The sequence below is a fragment of the Mirounga angustirostris genome, unplaced genomic scaffold, assembly GCF_029215605.1.
Source record: "Mirounga angustirostris isolate CCGP_5_RB_7025 unplaced genomic scaffold, mMirAng1.0.hap1 SCAF_2, whole genome shotgun sequence".
Taxonomy (NCBI): Eukaryota; Metazoa; Chordata; class Mammalia; order Carnivora; family Phocidae; genus Mirounga; species Mirounga angustirostris.
In genome coordinates this window covers 41,535,618-41,553,162 of record NW_026991710.1, presented here as the reverse complement: position 1 = coordinate 41,553,162, position 17,545 = coordinate 41,535,618, and the positions used below count along the sequence as shown (strand labels likewise).

At 45.8% G+C, this 17,545-nt stretch overlaps 1 protein-coding gene and 1 long non-coding RNA gene across 7 annotated transcripts in view; both read left to right on the top strand.

Annotated features, from left to right (window-relative positions):
* LOC135363590 (uncharacterized) overlaps positions 1-7,458 on the top strand; it is a 34,303-nt gene extending 26,845 nt beyond the window's left edge. For 2 of the 4 annotated variants that reach the window (XR_010409401.1, XR_010409398.1), the window contains 2 exons: positions 2,859-3,199; positions 4,412-7,458. This is a non-coding gene — a long non-coding RNA (uncharacterized LOC135363590). The remainder of the gene's footprint in view (positions 1-2,858; positions 3,200-4,411) is intronic. The other 2 variants (XR_010409399.1, XR_010409400.1) reach the window with 2 other exon arrangements.
* Positions 7,459-17,289: 9,831 nt separating this feature from the next.
* USP46 (ubiquitin specific peptidase 46) overlaps positions 17,290-17,545 on the top strand; it is a 54,818-nt gene continuing 54,562 nt past the window's right edge. The window contains exon 1 of one of the 3 annotated variants that reach the window (XM_045881167.3): positions 17,290-17,519. In XM_045881167.3, coding sequence (XP_045737123.1) covers positions 17,484-17,519 — 36 coding nt within the window. In that variant the 5' untranslated portion in view covers positions 17,290-17,483. The remainder of the gene's footprint in view (positions 17,520-17,545) is intronic. The other 2 variants (XM_064584476.1, XM_045881165.3) reach the window with 2 other exon arrangements.

The following is a 17,545-nucleotide window of genomic DNA, read 5'->3' as shown; positions in this document are numbered from 1 at the left end:
GTAAGACGGATGTGACCCCTACCGCTCCCCCCTACCCCCGTCCTTTGTCTTTTTTTACTTGAGTACCCACATTTCACTAATGGTCTGTCTGAACTGCCCTTCCATTCTGAAGAGACCATGAGACAGTTTCCTTTTAAAATAAAACTTTGAGGTTGCAGGTGAACCTCCTCAGGTACCCTTTACACCTTGGCCAAAGACAGAACTAAGGGCCACAGTTAAAGAATGCCCTACAACTAGGGAGGAACCCAAACATTTTTTGAAGAACTTAGAGTCATTATCAGGGTCTGTGACCCTAGGCTACCTGTTCTCTATCAGCTTGTAGAGATGTTGGTATGACCTGGTGAAGCCCAAAACTGGATGCAGGAAGCAAGATGGCAAACCCCCAAAGGTGATATTCGAGATCCTTGGCCTTCAACATCTCAGGAACCAGCAAAAGCTCACAAAATAGCAGCCAAACTTTCATATAAGCCACTCCTAGAGTCTTCCCGGCCTGTCCTTATTGCTCTATTATACAAACTCGCAAACAAAAAAAAGATGACTCTCTAGCAGACTTTAAAGCCTGTGTGTAGTCCTTTCTCTATGGCATTTGGGGTTCCACGCAATAAATAAGGTCATCCAGCCTGCTCTGGCTGCCCTCTTTGTACATGGATTATCTCCCGAGATTAGTGGATCAATAAAAAGGCAGAAAATAGGATGGGAGGCCACTAGTCTGACTGAACTCGTGACTATAGCTGAGCATTTTGAAAGGACCCTGGAGCAAGATTGCAAACAAAAATCTGCCAAGCTATTAGCTTTACAGCTCCAAGGGCAGAGACCCAAAGCAACACCTGGGCCTCCAGCCCTGCACCCTCCTAGGGGTCCATTAGCAAAACGCTGGTCCAAAGATCAAGGTCGTAGCTCTCATCAACTGGGGCACTGGAAAAGAGATTGTCCTGGGCAAATTCTTCTTTTTTTTAAATTTTATTTTAAAGATTTTATTCATTTATTTGAAAGAGAGAGAGGGCAAGCAGAGAGGGAGAGTGAGAGGGAGAAGCAGACTCCCTGCTGAGCAGAGAGCCTGACTCGGGACTCCATCCCAGGACCCCGAGACCATGACCTGAGCCAAAGGCAGATAGATGCTCAATCGACTAAGCCACCGAAGCGCCCAGGCAAATTCTTTTTCTTTTTTTTTTTAAAGATTTTATTTATCTGACAGAGAGAGACACAGCGAGAGAGGGAACATAAGCAGTGGGAGTGGGAGAGGGAGAAGCAGGCTTCCCGCCAAGCCGGGAGCTCGATGCGGGGCTCGAACCCAGGACCCTGGGATCATGACCTGAGCCGAAGGCAGAGGCTTAACGACTGAGCCACCCGGGCGGTCCCCAGGCAAATTCTTCTTAAATGCCCTCATAACTTGCCTGCAAAGGAGAGCCCCTCACACAGCTGAAGGGACTCTGAGGGCTTCTCTGCTAGACTATTACCAGAAACTCCCTTAAATAGCCAAGGGAAAAACTAAAGTTAAAATTAATGGGCAACCTTGGCACATTTTAATAGATACCGGAGTTACACTTTCTACCTTAAACCCCACCCTCAAGATGACAAATCCCTCAAAGTAAAAAGGAGGTTTCCATCGTTGGGGGTAGAGGGTGTCTGATAAAGTTCAGAGAGAATTTTTATCTCTACCAGTACAAATGACTCAGGCCTTTTACTGAAAAACACTCCTTTTTGTTGTGTCAGTCAGTTCCAGACAATTAGGTAGGGATCTCCTTTCTGAATTAAAAGGGCTAATTCATTTTGCCTCCAATGGAGACTTCACCTGAGAATTTCCTGACCAACCTGAACCTGATCTTTTATGTTCCTTAGAGTCTGTCCTTGACACAGAAGAGGAAGAATTCCAACAAAAGTCCCCAAATTTAATGGAGGAGCACAAAAATCCATGGGCTTCTAATATTTACATTGGACAAATAAGAAGTACAGAACCCATAAAGATTCAGACAGATAAAAGTAACCCTCTCCCTACATTACCTCAATGTCCCTTCAAGCCTGAGGCCATACAAGGCCTCATACCCGTACATAGTAGAAGACCTTACCGCCCAGGGGGCTAATCATTCCCAGCACTAGTTCCTATCGATTTTGTCAATCCTGAAACCTGATGGGCAGGGAGGGCAATTTGTTCCAGATTTGAGAGCTATGAATAAGATGGTTATTCCGGTTTCCCAGTCATTCCAAACCCAAACACCCTTATGTCACAAGTTCCACCTGAAGCCCAGGGCACTGCTATGCACCTCTGTTTGGCGGAGACATCATCAGCCAATATCTATTTGCCTTTACCCGAAGCGATTGACACTGTCCCTAGATAATTATGCCTCGGGTCACCAAGGCCCCCTCTTATTTCTCTCAAGTAACATCACTGGGGTTTAAGTACCCTCCAGGTCCCTGGGAAACCGAAACTTTTGTAATATGTAGATGACCTTTTGCTGTGCTTAGTCACAAAAGAGGAGTCCTCTATTTGCTGTAACAATTAGCTGAAAAGGGACACCAAGTCTCTAAGGCAAAACTACAATATCTCTAGACATTGTTCAGTACCTAAGTCATGAGCGAAGCTCGGAAGCAGTTCAGCCGTCTCCAAAAAGAATTAAGCTAATTCAGGAATTTCTGAGACCTACAAGTGAGGGACGGCTTTGTGGATTTATTGCAGACTACGGGATCCTAATTTTTCTCTGTTAACTTCTCCACTCTGTAAACTTAACTAAAATCTCAGTGCCCGAAACCTTTGCTTGGAAAGACAAACATGAGCAGATTTTTATAAGACGAAAACAGGCGCTGGAAGAACCACCTGCCTCAGGGCCATCTATTTAAAACCCTTCACCTTATTTGTGCAGGGCGGGGATAATCAAGCCCTGGGAATGCTCATGCACGAACATGGTACTAGACGCGCCAATGAGAGCATGCAGTGTGATTCAGTGGCTCGTGCCTAGCCCAGCTGTCTTCATGCGAGAGCCGCAGCTGTGGAGTGAGCCCAAGCATCTGCAGATCTGACCCTAGGAAACGGCGTTTATTTGGAAACTTCACACTTTGTCCCAAGTCATCTTCACTCCGAACTGACTCCACATTTCTCTGCAAATAGACTAACTTCCTGAGATCCTGCTTTCACCATCTAATCTACATCTTCAATGTTGCAACACCCTTGATTTGGCTCTCTTACTACCTCTACCTGATGAAGGTGAGCCTCCTAGCTGAGGTAGGGAGTTCCATTTCGTGACAACTCATCCTGACTTAGGAGATATCCCTTTAACGAATCATTATCTACTCTGGTTTGTTGACAGGTCATACCGTAGAGGTGAAAAAGGAAATTTTCAGGCTGGTTGTTGCTGTTATTACTCAGTATGACCTGCTGGGAAAGGGAAACCTCTCACAAGCTAAATCCACCCAACCAGCAGAGCTCCATGCTTTACCTGAGCGTGCCAATTATCAGAAACACATACTGTTAATATCGATATGAATAGCTGGGATGCCTTTGGAGTCATCTTTGATTTTATTTTATTATTTTATTTTTTTAAGTTGAATTTTTTTTTTAAAGATTTTATTTGAGACAGAGAGAGAACATGAGCAGGGGAAGAGGGGCAGAAGGAGAGGAAGAGCGAGAAGCAGACTCCCCACTGACAACGGAGCCCGACGTGGAGCTCGATCCCAGTACCCTGGGATTGTGACCTGAGCTGAGGGCAGACACTTATCCAACTGAGCCACCCAGGCGCCCCTGGAGTCATCTGTGATTTTAGAATGTTATGGAGACCAGTGAGGTTTTCTTGCATCCTCTGAGACCTCAATCAAAAATGGGCAAAAAGTAAATGATCTTCTTACTGCCATTCTGCTATTCTTTTAACTTCTGAAATTGCTGTCATCAAAATTAAGGCTCAGCCTGAAAGCACGGAGTACCAGGAGATGTCTCGGCTGACTCTCGTGCACAGGCAGAAGCACGCGATTGAAGCACGTGTGGACCAAGTCCATTCTGCTTCTGCACAAAATGGCTCTTCATTGCCAAATGTTTGCCATTCTGATGTCCTGGTAACACGGCAATGGTCTGCTCCTGAATCAGAGAAATTAAGATGGGTGAACAATGGCTATAAATGAAACAAACAGCTGGAACTAAACCTAACTCCACTTTTCGGTTTCCGTATTCCTTCCCCCACCTTAGGACATTTAAGATGACCTAAATTATAAGTAGATATTGGTAGGGACTCTTCTATAAAATTGCAAAAACAGTCTACCAGCCATGTCTGACCTGCCACGGCCCCAATCCTGGCAAACTATTTTTGTCCTGAGAAGCCTCAGATCTCCTCCCTCTGGACCCTCTGAATGCCTGCAGCTGGACTTCATTCAGCTACCACTTGGTCCAGGTTATCAATATGTTCTTGTTATCATATGTGTTTTCCAGGTGCGCTGAAGACCTCCCCTGTCGCAAGGCTGATGTCCTCACAGTGGCCAAGAAAGTGTTGGAAAATGTGTTTCCCACTTGGGGTATACCTTCTATAATCTCCAGTGATCAAGGTACCCACCTCACTGGGCAAATCATATAAGCCTTAACAAACACCTTGCAAACCTCTTGGGATTACCACTGTCCCTATCACCCTTTAATCATCAGGTAAGGTTGAGAGAACTAGAGAGATCCTTTAAACTTAAAATGTCTAAACTTGCAGACACCACTGGATTTCCATGGCCCACAGTATTGTCTTTGGTCTTGCTGACTGTTCATAGTACTTCCTTTGGGAAAGTCACTCTATACAAGACAGTCGCTGGTAGATCAATGTCTATCAGTATATAACCTTCTGCTGAAGATACACAACTTTCATGCTAGGATGTCCAGCTACAGTAAGTCTTATGCTTATGTCTTCTGTTTAAGCATATCATCAGCAGATTAAAGAAGCTTTGATGAATCCCATTTCAAGGGATCCTGTTGGTCACAGTCTAGAGCCTGGTAACCGGGTCTTCTGGAAGTGTCATCAGAGGAGGACAGCCTCACTGTGCCTCATGGGAAGGGAGCTTCCCAAGTGCTCCCGAACACAATCTACTGCAAAACTAGAACACACTGAGCCTTGGGTACATGTCTCACTGATAAAGAAGGCTCCACCTGATATCAGGCCCTAGGCAGATGATACAGACCTACAAACTGAATTGACAAGGAAGAGAAGTGGCTGACATCGAAGTAGACTGCCTTCACCCAAGATGCTGGATCAAGACCTCATACTTAAACTAAACATGAAACCCTTTCTCCTTTTTCTTTTCTTTACTCTGGCATTGGCCTGGAGAGATAATGCCCTCATTGTATCCCTCAGGCCATTGCTAAGTTTGAGAGGGGATTGGTTAACTCTCAGATCACTAGATTTGTTACGATGCAAGAGATCCTACCCGGGACCAATTTCTCTTTGAATCTCAATGTCAATCCTCCCCTCCCCCTGCCCCATCCCCCACTTAGAAGTATGTACCCAGTTAGACACATTTACCTATGTGAATCTTAGCGCATTTGGATCCTTCTGTTCCCATGATTATCTAGACCAGATCCGTCCCCACTCGCTGAGAGAGCTCACCAGCAGCACCCATCTTTATAAGGCACTTAAGATGACTTTTTATTTCAGGTTTGGAGATTCCCTTCCTATATATGCTAAAACCCTGACTGACCCCGGGTTTAGGAGTAAATACAAATGAGAATATGATTAGAAACTTCTCCTGAACTCTCGGAGCCCCTGCAGAGTCTGTTGTTAAGACACTAGCTGCCCAGCAAAGATCCTTAGAGTCTCTGGCCAAAGCGTTCGGAGTAAGGAGGTGTCTGAGCTGGGCCAACAGAACCTGCTGTACCTGAACTAACACTTCTGCGGAAGATGCAACTCAGTTATGTAAGAGTTCCGAGAACGCCACTTGGCTTAAAAGGGTGACTTCTTCAATGGGGTCATTCTTTGGTTCAGTCTTGGGGACCATGGCCCTGAAGTGCACTCCAAATGTTGGGAATTATCCTGCTTATAGTTACAGGAACCTCCCTGGTGTGCTGTATTCTCCTAAGGGCTTTAAATGCATGTTTGCCGCCACCAACCACCAAGCCAATGATCTCCCTGAGGCTGGAATGACAGAAAAGGAGCAAAGAGAATGACCAACTAAAAAACTGTGAGCCTGAAGTCATGACTCATGAGTGCCACAGAGAGTCAGCAAAACCCAGGATGAATGAAAGCTTCGAGAACTAGAGCCGTAGCTGAGAGTGGTGCTAATGCCTTGAATTTCGATCACATCTCTCAGTTAGGCTGAGAGTTGGATCAAAAGAGGGGGGACTGTTAAAAAGAAACAACAGGCCCCAAATGGAGTCACCAAGACTTCATGTCTAACCTAACTGCAGTTTCAGCCTCGCTGGGTTTTAAACTCATCATGCTGGAATTTCCAGATCGGCCCCAGTGAGGTAATCTGCACAAGACCCCCTGCCCTTTCCCGAAACCATCCTTTCTTTTCTTCTGCTAGTTAACTTCCTTGTCCCACCCCATTCTGCCTATCAAAGCCTTCCATTTTATACAACTCCTTGGAACAGCCTCCTATTTGTTAGATGGGATGCTGCTGACTCCTGAGTCTTAAATAAAGCCAATTAGCTCTTTCAATTTACTCAGCTGAACTTTGTTCTTTAACAAGACATAGTGGGGAGCGCCCGGGTGGCTCAGTCGGTCAGGTGTCTGCCTTCGGCTCAGGTCATGATCGCAGAGTCCTGGGACTGGGAGTCTGCTTCTCCCTCTCTCCCCGCCCCTTCCCCTCACCACCTGTATTCTTCCACATGTGTGCACCCTCTCTCTCTCTCAAATAAATAAATAAAATCTTAAAAAAACGAACAGGACATAGGGGTCTTTTTCATGGTTAACTTAGTGCACTGATGAAGTTAATCTGAACTTTGGGAAATTAAATTTAAAGAAATTTCAGATTTCAGAAAGTCAGTCCATCGACTAAAATTCTGTGTATCCTATAAAAGGCTAAGGGTATATGGACTTGAATTCTACTTCTGGCTCTGTCTGCAACAGAACTGGGCCTTAATCATTTAACCTCTCTTGGCTTTGAGTTGGTTGAATTAGATGAATCTAACTGTAACAGTCAGTTATTCTACCACTTATACTTTGTTTTTAAAAATTTGGTTGTTTTTCTGTTATTGTTTATAGTCATTGACTATTTCTCTACCTTGTTTTGTTTCAAGGACATATTAGATGAATCCTTTTGTTTGCTAGATGGGTCAGATGGACGTGTCACATGTCAGTATTATTGTTTTTGTATTGGTTGGGACGTGGACTGATCATTGAGATGGGCCTAAAAGGAAACAGGATGATGTGCACTCATTACCAAAAACATTTTAATGACCCTTATGAAATCGTACATGGTTCTCCCTGTTCTGCTATAAAAGGAAACACAATTAATTGTTTATTAAAATACAGTACTCTAATACCACAGTGAAATACAGCTCTATACACATAACAACCATATATACACAACTATAAAAAATATATATATATTTACACACACACTTGCCAAAATGGCTAAAGTTAAAAAGATAATACTAGGTATGGGGAGGATGTGGAGCAACCAGACCTAACGCTCTGGTAGTGGGAGCATCAGTATGACCATTTTAGAAAACGTGTTTGAGGGGCGCCTGGCTGGCTCAGTTGGTTAAGCATCTGCCTTCGGCTCAGGTCATGATCCCAGGGTCCTGGGATCGAGCCCCGCATCGGGCTCCTTGCTCAGCAGGGAGCCTGCTTCTCCCTCTGCCGCTCCCCCTGCTTGTGCTGTCTCTCTCTCTCTCTGACAAATAAATAAATAAAATCTTAAAAAAAGAAAAGAAAACGTGTTTGGCATTATCTGCCCAGGTTGAACACGTGCATGCTCAATGACTGAGCATCTTATGCCTTAGTATATGCTTAGTGGAAAGGTGTGTATATGTACACCAAAGAATGCAGACAAGAATGCTCATAGGAGCATTTTTGGTAATAGCTTCAGGCTGGAAAAAAACCAAATCTCTACCAGTGTTGAATTTGTAAACAGATTGTTGGCTCTTCAGACGATGGAATACTACACAGCAACAAAAACTAATGAACCACAGCTTCTCTGAGCAACATGGCTGAACACATAATATTGAGCGAAAGAAACCAGGCAAAAAGGTGACATAACACATATGCACACAAAAGACCCAGGCAAAACAGCTACGGTGTTAGAAGTCATGATAGGGCCTACCCCTGGTGAAGAGAGGTCAGGGATCTGGAGGAGCTCGGGGAAGGCCTTCAAGGATGCTGGTAATGTTCTAGTCACCTGGCTGGTGGTTGCACAGGTGTGTCTGTGTTGTGACAATTCACTGAAGACTCATGCACCTTTCTGAATGTATGTTTTAATTAAAAATATTAAAACAGAAAAATTTGATGCTTTGTGCTTAGTCAAAATAATAATAGCTCTTTAAAAAGTTATAATAATCTATAGGACTCAGTAACAGGTGCTGTTGAAACGCATTATTTTATAACACTGACTTCAACCAAATGGCTCATAATTAACCCCTCTCCCTAGGGCTTGGGAAAAAAGTAAGCTATCTTGAATTGTCCTTTTTTTTTTTTTTTTTAAAGTCCACACAGCAATGAGTGTAGCGTGCCTAAAATGAAAATATCTACAGTATCATTGTTACAAAGGTTCCAGTTGAACCAGAGTACCAGCAATACAGCATAATTTGTAATTATTCGAATTAAGTAGTACTCTTGAAACTTTTGAATCCATTTGCCTAGTTCATGAAGATCTTGAAAGGCTTATTCAATGAATACATTCTCAGCCAGTCAGTCGCTTACAGTCTACCTCTTCTGGGTCATCCTGATGGCAAGTGATGGATAGGATGGGTATAGAGCTTTACAAGGTACAGAGCATCATGGCCACCACCAGGAGGATACTGCTCCCATGGCCTTGTCAGTGTCACCCTTAATCTGGCCTGACTGTTTTTTAAGAAGAAATGGAAAGGGGCGCCTGGGTGGCTCAGTTGGTTAAGCGACTGCCTTTGGCTCAGGTCATGATCCTGGAGTCCCGGGATCGGGTCCCGCATCGGGCTCCCTGATCGGCAGGGAGTCTGCTTCTCCCTCTGACCCTCCTCCCTCTCATGCTCTGTCTCTCATTCTCTCTCTCTCAAATAAATAAATAAAATCTTTAAAAAAAAAAAAAAAAGAAGAAATGGAAGAGTAGAGCCTTAACCTCCCACTGGGGACAAAGCTGAACAGAAAGAGAGTTCAGGACAATCGTATCTTGTTCTCAATGGTTGCCAACTTTCTAGAAGTTCAGGACCAAAGTTCATTACAGGTACTGCCCCCTGAAGGAAAACTCATTCCAGGTGCCACATGTGAATCCCTGCCCTCCCACCAGGTGGCGATTGGGGTTTATTAAAGCTATGGAAATGATCACATGCGGGCTGCCAGGGTATGAGGGTATAATTTGGCAAAAAGACCTACGTTCCCTTTATTGAAAATAGTGTTTGTGGATATGGAAGGAATGTAAATGCCCCCAAGGAAAGCCTGTTCTATTGCTGATCAGGCTACAGAACAACTATTCACCTTACCTAGAGAGTCTATACTTGGAGGTCTTCCAATCTTCTTTCAAACACTTTCAATAATATCCCCATTCAACAAGTATTTATTGAGCACCTACTATGTGTCTTCCTGTTCTGAGGGATATAACAGTAAACAGAGCAGTCAAAACCTCTTAGGAGTGACCATGGAGCTTATCTTCCTCCTGCCTCCTTTACTGAGAAGATGGAAGCTATTTTGTGTTAATTTCCTCAACCTAATGGATGGACTTCTTCCTTTCCAAAGCTCTAGGGCTCCCGATCTGTCCCTCTACCCTGCTAATAACTACCTTCATCAAGCCTTACTGCTAGGTTCACTAGCCCTTCATTTTTTTTATGACAAACATACTCAGGGACTTCCCACACTAATAATCATGATAAAACGGACAAATAATATGATCAAACCTTTCCACTGATCTCTTGCCTCCCTTAAACTGCTGAGATCTCTCTTTATCACCAACTCTCTCTCTAGAAAATCTCATTTCTTTTTTTTTTAATTTTTAAAGATTTTATTTATTTATTTGAGAGAGAGAACAAGTGGAAGGAAGAGGAAGAAGCAGGCTCACCCCTGAGCAGGGAGCCCGACGCGGGGCCCGATCCCAGGACCCTGAGATCATGACCTGAGCTGAGGGCAGATGCTTAACTGACTGAGCTACCCAGGCACCCCTCTCTAGAAAAATCTCATTTCAAAGGGAGACTCATTTGCTTCAACTTCCTTACAGAGCACTTCCCTTCCAAGCCCCGCTTTCCCCTTACCCAGGAAGGCTGTCAGTTCTATAAAATTCAGATCAGAACTTGGAGAAAAGAGAAAACCACCAGGAAAGCAGGATGGTGAGTAAAATGGTTCTGAGCAAGTGAGCCAAGTGTTTCAGGTAAAATAATTACTGGCTAATAGCCTCCTGTTGTGTGTTTGGCATTGTGCCAGGAATTTGAGGGTTTTTTTTTTTTTAGAGAAATACAAAAAGTGACCTTTGATAAAAAGTCAGCAAGGGAAGATGAGACTGAGAAGACTTCCTCGGGAAGTAAGGTTTGAGCTGAATTTTGGTGAATGAGTGGACTTGAAATAGAAGGAAGAAGAATTGGCTGAGGGTGGGCTGAGGGGTGTCATGAGCCTGAGGACCTGGAAGCATGACATGAGAATGATGTAATTGTTTGGTTTAAAATTTGGAAGAGATGGGGCAGAGCCAGATTAGCCATGTTCTTGCAAACCAGGCAGAGAGCCACCCATTAAAGGTACTTTTGAGCTCTTCAAGCCTCTACCACCCCATCTCTTTCCCTTAAAAGCCAAACATCTTTACTCTGTCTTCTCCCTTCCCTTTCACCTTCCAACCCATTCTGATAGGTGTTCTATCCTAACCAGCCCCTGCAAACTGCCCTGGAGAGAATTCAAAGGACCCCTGAGTAATAGGCTTTGCTGAGAGGATACTTACAGGAATCAGGGCAGATTACTTAACACTCTGCACCTCAGTTTTCTCTGAAATGGGGATTATAATATTGCCTTCCTCAAAGGGTTGTCAGAAGGATTAAATACATCTTAAAGCCTTGCTCAAGAACTGAACATTGTTACTATTATTAATCTTCCTTGAGCTCTTAGCTGTATCTGATGCATTTGACTACTCCCTGCATCTTGAAATACTCTTTGGCTTTTGCAATGTTGCACATTTGTTTGCTTTTCCTCTACCACTTTAGAAGCTTTCTATTAGTTTTCTTTGGATCCTCTTCCTCCACCTGATCCTTCCATGGTGGAGCTCTTCATGACTTTCCCCTCGTCTATTCTCACTCTACACTCTCCCTAGGCAATTTCATCCATAACTGCATGTCTTGCATTATCTCTTATATATTAATTACTTTTAGATGTATCTCCAATCCAGACATTTCTTCTTCTTTTTTTTTAAATTTTTTTTTTAAAGATTTTATTTATTTATTAGTCAGAGAGAGAGCACAAGTAGGGGGAGTGTCAGGCAGAGGGAAAGCGGGGTCCTCACTGAGCAGGGAGCCCGATGCGGGACTTGATCCCAGGACCTTGGGATCATGGCCTGAGCTGAAGCCAGATGCTTAACCGACTGAGCCACCCAGGCGTCCCCAGACATTTCTTCTGAGCCCCAGATTTGTACTTGATATAACTATTCAGGTTTTTCATGGTTATCTGAAACTCAACACCTGTGAAACCAATCTCACTTCTTTCCAACCATCTACACCTGAACTTTCTCCTTCAGCATTCCCTATGGTAAAAAAAAAAACCAAAAAAACATAACATTCTTGGGGAGCCTGGGTAGCTCAGTCCGTTAAGCGCCCGAGTCTTGATTTTGGCTCAGGTCATGATCTCAGGGTTGTGAGATGGAGCCCTGCCTGGGGCTCTGCACCAGGCATGGAGCCTGCTTAAGATTCTCTCTCTTCCTCTCCCTCTACCCCTTGCCCCCCTCTAAAAAAAAAAAAAAAAAAAAAAAGACATTCTTTTTCATTCCAGTTGGAAACTTGGGACTCATCTTTGGCTCATCCTTGTCAATCACCAAATTCAGCCGACAATCTGCAAAAAGCATTCAATCTGTCCACTTCTGTTTTCCCACTGCTGCTCCTTAAGTAAACCCAGGCTACCGACAACTCTGGGACTCTCTTGCCACGGATTTCTAACTGGCCTCACAAAGAGTGCTTGTGCTCTTTCAACCTTCTTTCCCTGGATAGTAGCCAGCTTTCTTTCAGTTAATCTAAATGTATAAGCAAATAACAATCTGATCATGTTCCAACCTAGCTTAAAAATCGGTCCACGACATTTCAATTGGTACTCCAAACTAAGCCAATTGTTCTGAAAGCTTAGGGAGTCTTTACCACCACAAATACACTCATGATCTTCGATGTAGTTTCCCTCTTGTAGGAACTCTAATTTGATGTTCACTCCAAAGTTAGCTTATCCTTATGTTAGATTAACTGCAAGCAAAAAGTAGCAAAGACATCCATAAACAATGCCAATGAACACTGCATTAGAAGTCAAGCAGTATAAACACTGGGACTGCCATCTTTTATCCTAGGATCACCAGTGGCTCACACAGCTTTTGGCACAAAGTATGTCTTTAGTAAACAGGTGTCTGATACATGATGAAAAGGGAAAAGGATGGGGCACCTGGGTGGCTCAGTCGGTTAAGCGTCTGCCTCTGTCTCATCTGCCTCATGATCCCGGGGTCCTGGGATCAAGTCCCGCATCGGGCTCCCTGCTCAGCAGGGAGCCTGCTTCTCCCTCTCCCCCTGCCTGCAACTCCCCCTGCTTGTGCTCGCGTTCTCACTCTCTGTCAAATAAATAAAATCTTTAAAAAAAGAAAAAGAAAAAGAAAAAGAAAAGGAAAAAGGCTGCCATAAAGTACCTTACAGAATTGAAATATAATCCACAGAAACCATTTTGGTTGCAAACTCTATAGCCAGCAAAATATTTTCCCCAAGGACGGCCAAATGTTTACTAGCATTTGCATATCAAATGAGCTGCAATAACCTATTTGGCAATGAGGAAAAAAAAGAAAGGAAAGAATGTGCCAGGCACAGGGCCTGAGACCGGATGAGACTTTTACAAATGCACAAGACAAGCTTCTTTCCCTCCAGGAGCTTCCAGGCCACTTGGAGAGAGGCAAGTGTCCAAAAATTTAATATTCACCCTCTTGGCTCCTCCTATGGATAAGGCTTTTTTTTCTTTTCTTTCTATTTTATTTATTTGACAGAGAGAGAGCACAAGCAGAGGGGGCAGCAGGGAGAGGGAGAAGCAAGCTCCCTGCTGAACAAGGAGCCCAATGCGGGGCTCCATCCCAGAACCCCGGGATTATGACCTGAGCTGAAGGCAGACGCTTAACTGACTGAGCCAGCCAGGTGCCCTTGTGTCTTTCTTTAGGCGTAAAATGGTGAGTGAAAACAGGACTGGCTCTCAGTTTTGTTATGTCGGGTAAGGGTTGAGACTCAGACATTAATCAAATAATCACAGGCATAATAATAGCAGCTATTCTATATAGCGGATAGTATGTACCAGGTATATTTTTAATACTTTACATAAGTTAATGCAGTCACATTCTATGAGGGGTACTCTTACTATCTTCATTTTATAGAGACAGAAATTGCAGCACAGAGACGTTAAGAAACTGGCCCAAGGTCAGAGAGCTTGTCCACACAGTCTAGATCCAGGGTTCATTCTTACAACCACCCACTCACCTGCCTCCATGCTGTGTAAGATAGGGCATAGACCTATTTACAAGGTCCGTGAAGGGAGGCCGGATGGTGTTATAAGAACATGTAAAAGGGCATCTCAGTTTTTCTTGGTTTGTCTGAAGGCTGAGTAGTGTAAACCAAGCAAAGAGGGGTGGTGGGAGAGGGTAAGACATGAAATTGGTAGCAACGGAGGGGAGAGTATGGAAGCACCAGGATATTGTGATTCATCGGTAGTGGTGGTGGGTGGGGGGAAGGAATCTGGAAGGCCTCATGGAGGAGGCAGATCTGAAGGAAGACCTTCAAATATTGGTTTAGTTTGTAGAGAAGATAGGAAAAGTAAACATCATGAGTTCAGACTAAACCTAATTAATTTGGGGGACAGGAAGACACTGGTTATTTGGATTCTTTCAATTACGAGTAGCAGACACTCAATTTGAACTGGCCCAAGAAAACAAGGACTTTACTGGCTTGAGTTGCTGAAAAGTCCAGAATCTAGATCTGGCAGCAAGTATATGAATGATGTTGTCAGGGTCTCTCTTCCATTCCTCAGTTCCATTTTTCTACATTGGCTTGGATCTCAGGCCATGGACCTATGGAAGCTCTAGATTTTATCCTATCACTTCAGCAACCACTGGGAGAGGAGTGCTTGTTTCTCTAAAGCTCCACCCCCCCCGACTCTCATTGGCTCCGCTTATATTACGTTCTCCTTGTTGAACCAATCACTGTGGCTGGGTCATGAGCAGTACTCTCATTGGCCAGGCCTGGATCACGTGCCTTCCTCTGGACCCGGAAGGCAGGGTCAGCCATACTTGAACCCTAGGTTCTGAAAATGGTGAAGTTGCCCAAAGTAGAATCTGGAAACCAGGCAGGCCAAAACTAAGACTGCCACCGCAAGTGGTTGGCTGGGGCAGTGCTCCTCACACTTTATATGCAGAGTCTCATTCAGTAGGTCTCGGGTGGGACCTTAGAGTCTGCACTTCGAACAGCCTCACAGGGGAAGGCCATGCTACAGGTTCATGGACCACGCTGTGGAGCAAGGGGCACAACACCTGGAGTGACTGCCTCCCTCAAATTTATTTAGGCTGTTCGGTGCTAGCCTGTATCCCATCCTACCATTTGTCTACTTTTCTCAGTTTTGACTCTACACCTTTATACTAGCTGGTCCGTATGTGTGAAATACTTTTCCTCCACGTTCTCCCGTTAACTTGTCAACATTTTTATGACTTTACCTCTTATTTCTACCAAGTGTTTCCTCACTGAGTGAAGCTGAGGCTAGGCTTATTCTTCTTCAACTGATGCCTTTTCCAGTTTAGACCTGTGAATACTAACCTTGCGGTAGGGTAAAAATGTATTTCATTATTCATGAGTCTGACAAGATCTGCTGTGTTCATTGATTTGTTGTGCATGTAATTCACTGCCTGAGTTTCAATCTGGGTGTTTGTCTATATTGAACACTTCGGTTTTAGGCTATAGGCTGTTAGGAGGCATGCAAAAGATCCTTTGAACATGCTGCTGTAGCACTCAGTAATCAGATGATGTTCAATTTTCATTGTCAGTGGTGTTTTTGGTCCTCTGGACTTTGCAAGCCTCTGTGCCGATATTGGCAGAAATACTGAACTCTATTATGGTATCAAACTTCTGTATCATTGAAGGCTTTGGATTAATGCCTGTAGATGGAATGTCCGTGAAATTGAGTCCTGAGGCCTGAGTTTTAGACTCAAGGTTGCTCCTGAACTTGTTTTGTGACTTTCTTCCAGTCCAAAAACCTCTCTAGGCCTCTTATCCCAGCGGCCATATGGGGTATCTTGCTGTCCTCTACTCTCCCGCGGTGCTCTGCCAGTTTAGCAGACCCACTTCATTTGTAACATGTGGCTGACGCTGTGGAGGTAGAACACCTGACCCTCTAAGCCTTCTTTTACCCATCTGCAAAAGACAGTCATAATCATCTGATGTTTATGGGGGCACTTGAAGGTCATGAATGTAAAGAACGTCATGCCTGACAGTGCTAAGAAATCATAGTTAACTATTATCCATCAGTATCTTTTTGGAAAGATGTTGGCTGAATGACTTTATAAGCAGGTGTATTACTCCTTAAATCCACTGAAATATACAGTCACCATGATACCAGAGAACGTCACTCAGCAGTTGTCTTTTCTTTACACCCCAGTTCTGGAGATATGAGCAATCAATGGCCCGCATACGTGACACGGATAACACTTCATAAATAAGGGAGGATAGGAAGCATATTTTCCCAGTGTGTTAGCCTTGGTTAGGAAAAAGCTACCTTCAATTTTATTAGTTTCTCTTCTAATTCAATTTGTCATTAAATATATCGGTTTAAGAATTATCACGGGTTCCACTTGTACGGTACGACCTCTGTTGAAAGCACTGAACTGCAACTTTGTAGAATTGTTTCACATTCAGGAATTGGCTTCTCCACTTCCGGTGAACAAATTGGCTAAACCGTGAAGATTCGCGCTTTGAGCCAGAAGCCACGACCTTTTATGCAGGAAATGTGTCTAAACCGATGCTGCACCCTTCTCCAAACCTAAAGAGGTTGGGTCCCCGAGACAGGTCTGTTTTTCTCGATGCGGAAAAGTGTGGTTCTCGGTCTGTCCGAATTCAAATCGCTCCTTGGACAGTCTCTAGTCCTCACCCAGAACCCAGACTTCTCTTTTGTACCTGCTTATGTCACAAATTGCCCGAGCGCGCCGTTGCTGGCCTCCGCCCAAACCCAGATTCCTCTCTCCTCCCGGCGCCCTCTACCAGGCAGGCGGCCCGCCGCTGGCCAGGGCTTTCCGACAATCCCATGTCCTGACCCCATTTACTTCTTGGGTCCCCGCCGGTGCCATCTGGCTTTGGAACCACGGGGAGAAGCTAAAAGTTGGACGTAGTCATCCTGCCCCTTGCCTTCTTCACTCGCCCCAAATGCAAAACCCGGGGCTGCTGGGGGACGAGCTGCTGGAAGGAAAAAGCTTAGATGGGAAACGGCCTCGCGTCCCCGCCGGCCCTCTCCGCGGCGCCCGCCTTCCCCAGCCCGCGGGCTGCAGGAGGCGCAGCCCCTCGAGTCGCCCAGCGCCCTAGGCCGTCCCTGGTTCCCCGCGGGCCCCTGGCGGCGGGTGCCGCCGCGTCAGGGTCGGTCCGGGGGACCCGCGAGGCGCGGCTGCTGCAGTCACGCGACCGAGGGCCTGGCCCCGCGATAAGCCCAACGAGGGTGAAGCAGGAAATAAAGAGGCGACGGGAAAGGCCGGGCCGGGGGGCCGAGGGGCCGGGAGCCCGAGGGCACGGGCGCAGGAGCGGCGGGGCCGGGGCGGGGCGGGGGGCGGGGCGGGGGCGGAGCCAGGCCGGGCGGGCGGCGGGAGCGCTCTGAGCGCGGGCTGCACGCGGCGCGCTCGGGCCGCCCCTCCTCCCCGCGCCGCCGGCCGCGGCCCAGGCTCCCTCGCTCCGCCACTCCCCGCCCCTCCGCTCTCCCTCCCGCCTCCCCGCCTTCCCCGCCCTCCCCGCCTCCTCCACCTCCTCCTCCTCCTCCTCCCTCCCTCCCTCCCTCCCTCCCTCCTTCCCGGCCTCCCTCTCCCAGCCAAACTGCAAGCCGGACCCCAGGCCGCCTCCCCGCCGCCGCCGCCGCCCCGCCGCCGCCCGGCCTCCCCGCGAGCGCTCCACCATGGACAGTCCTGTTTTCACCTTATAAAGATGGCGGTGCGGGATCGCTGCAACCTTTAGACTAATGACTGTCCGAAACATCGCCTCCATCTGTAATATGGTGAGTGGCGGCCGCCGCCGCCTCGG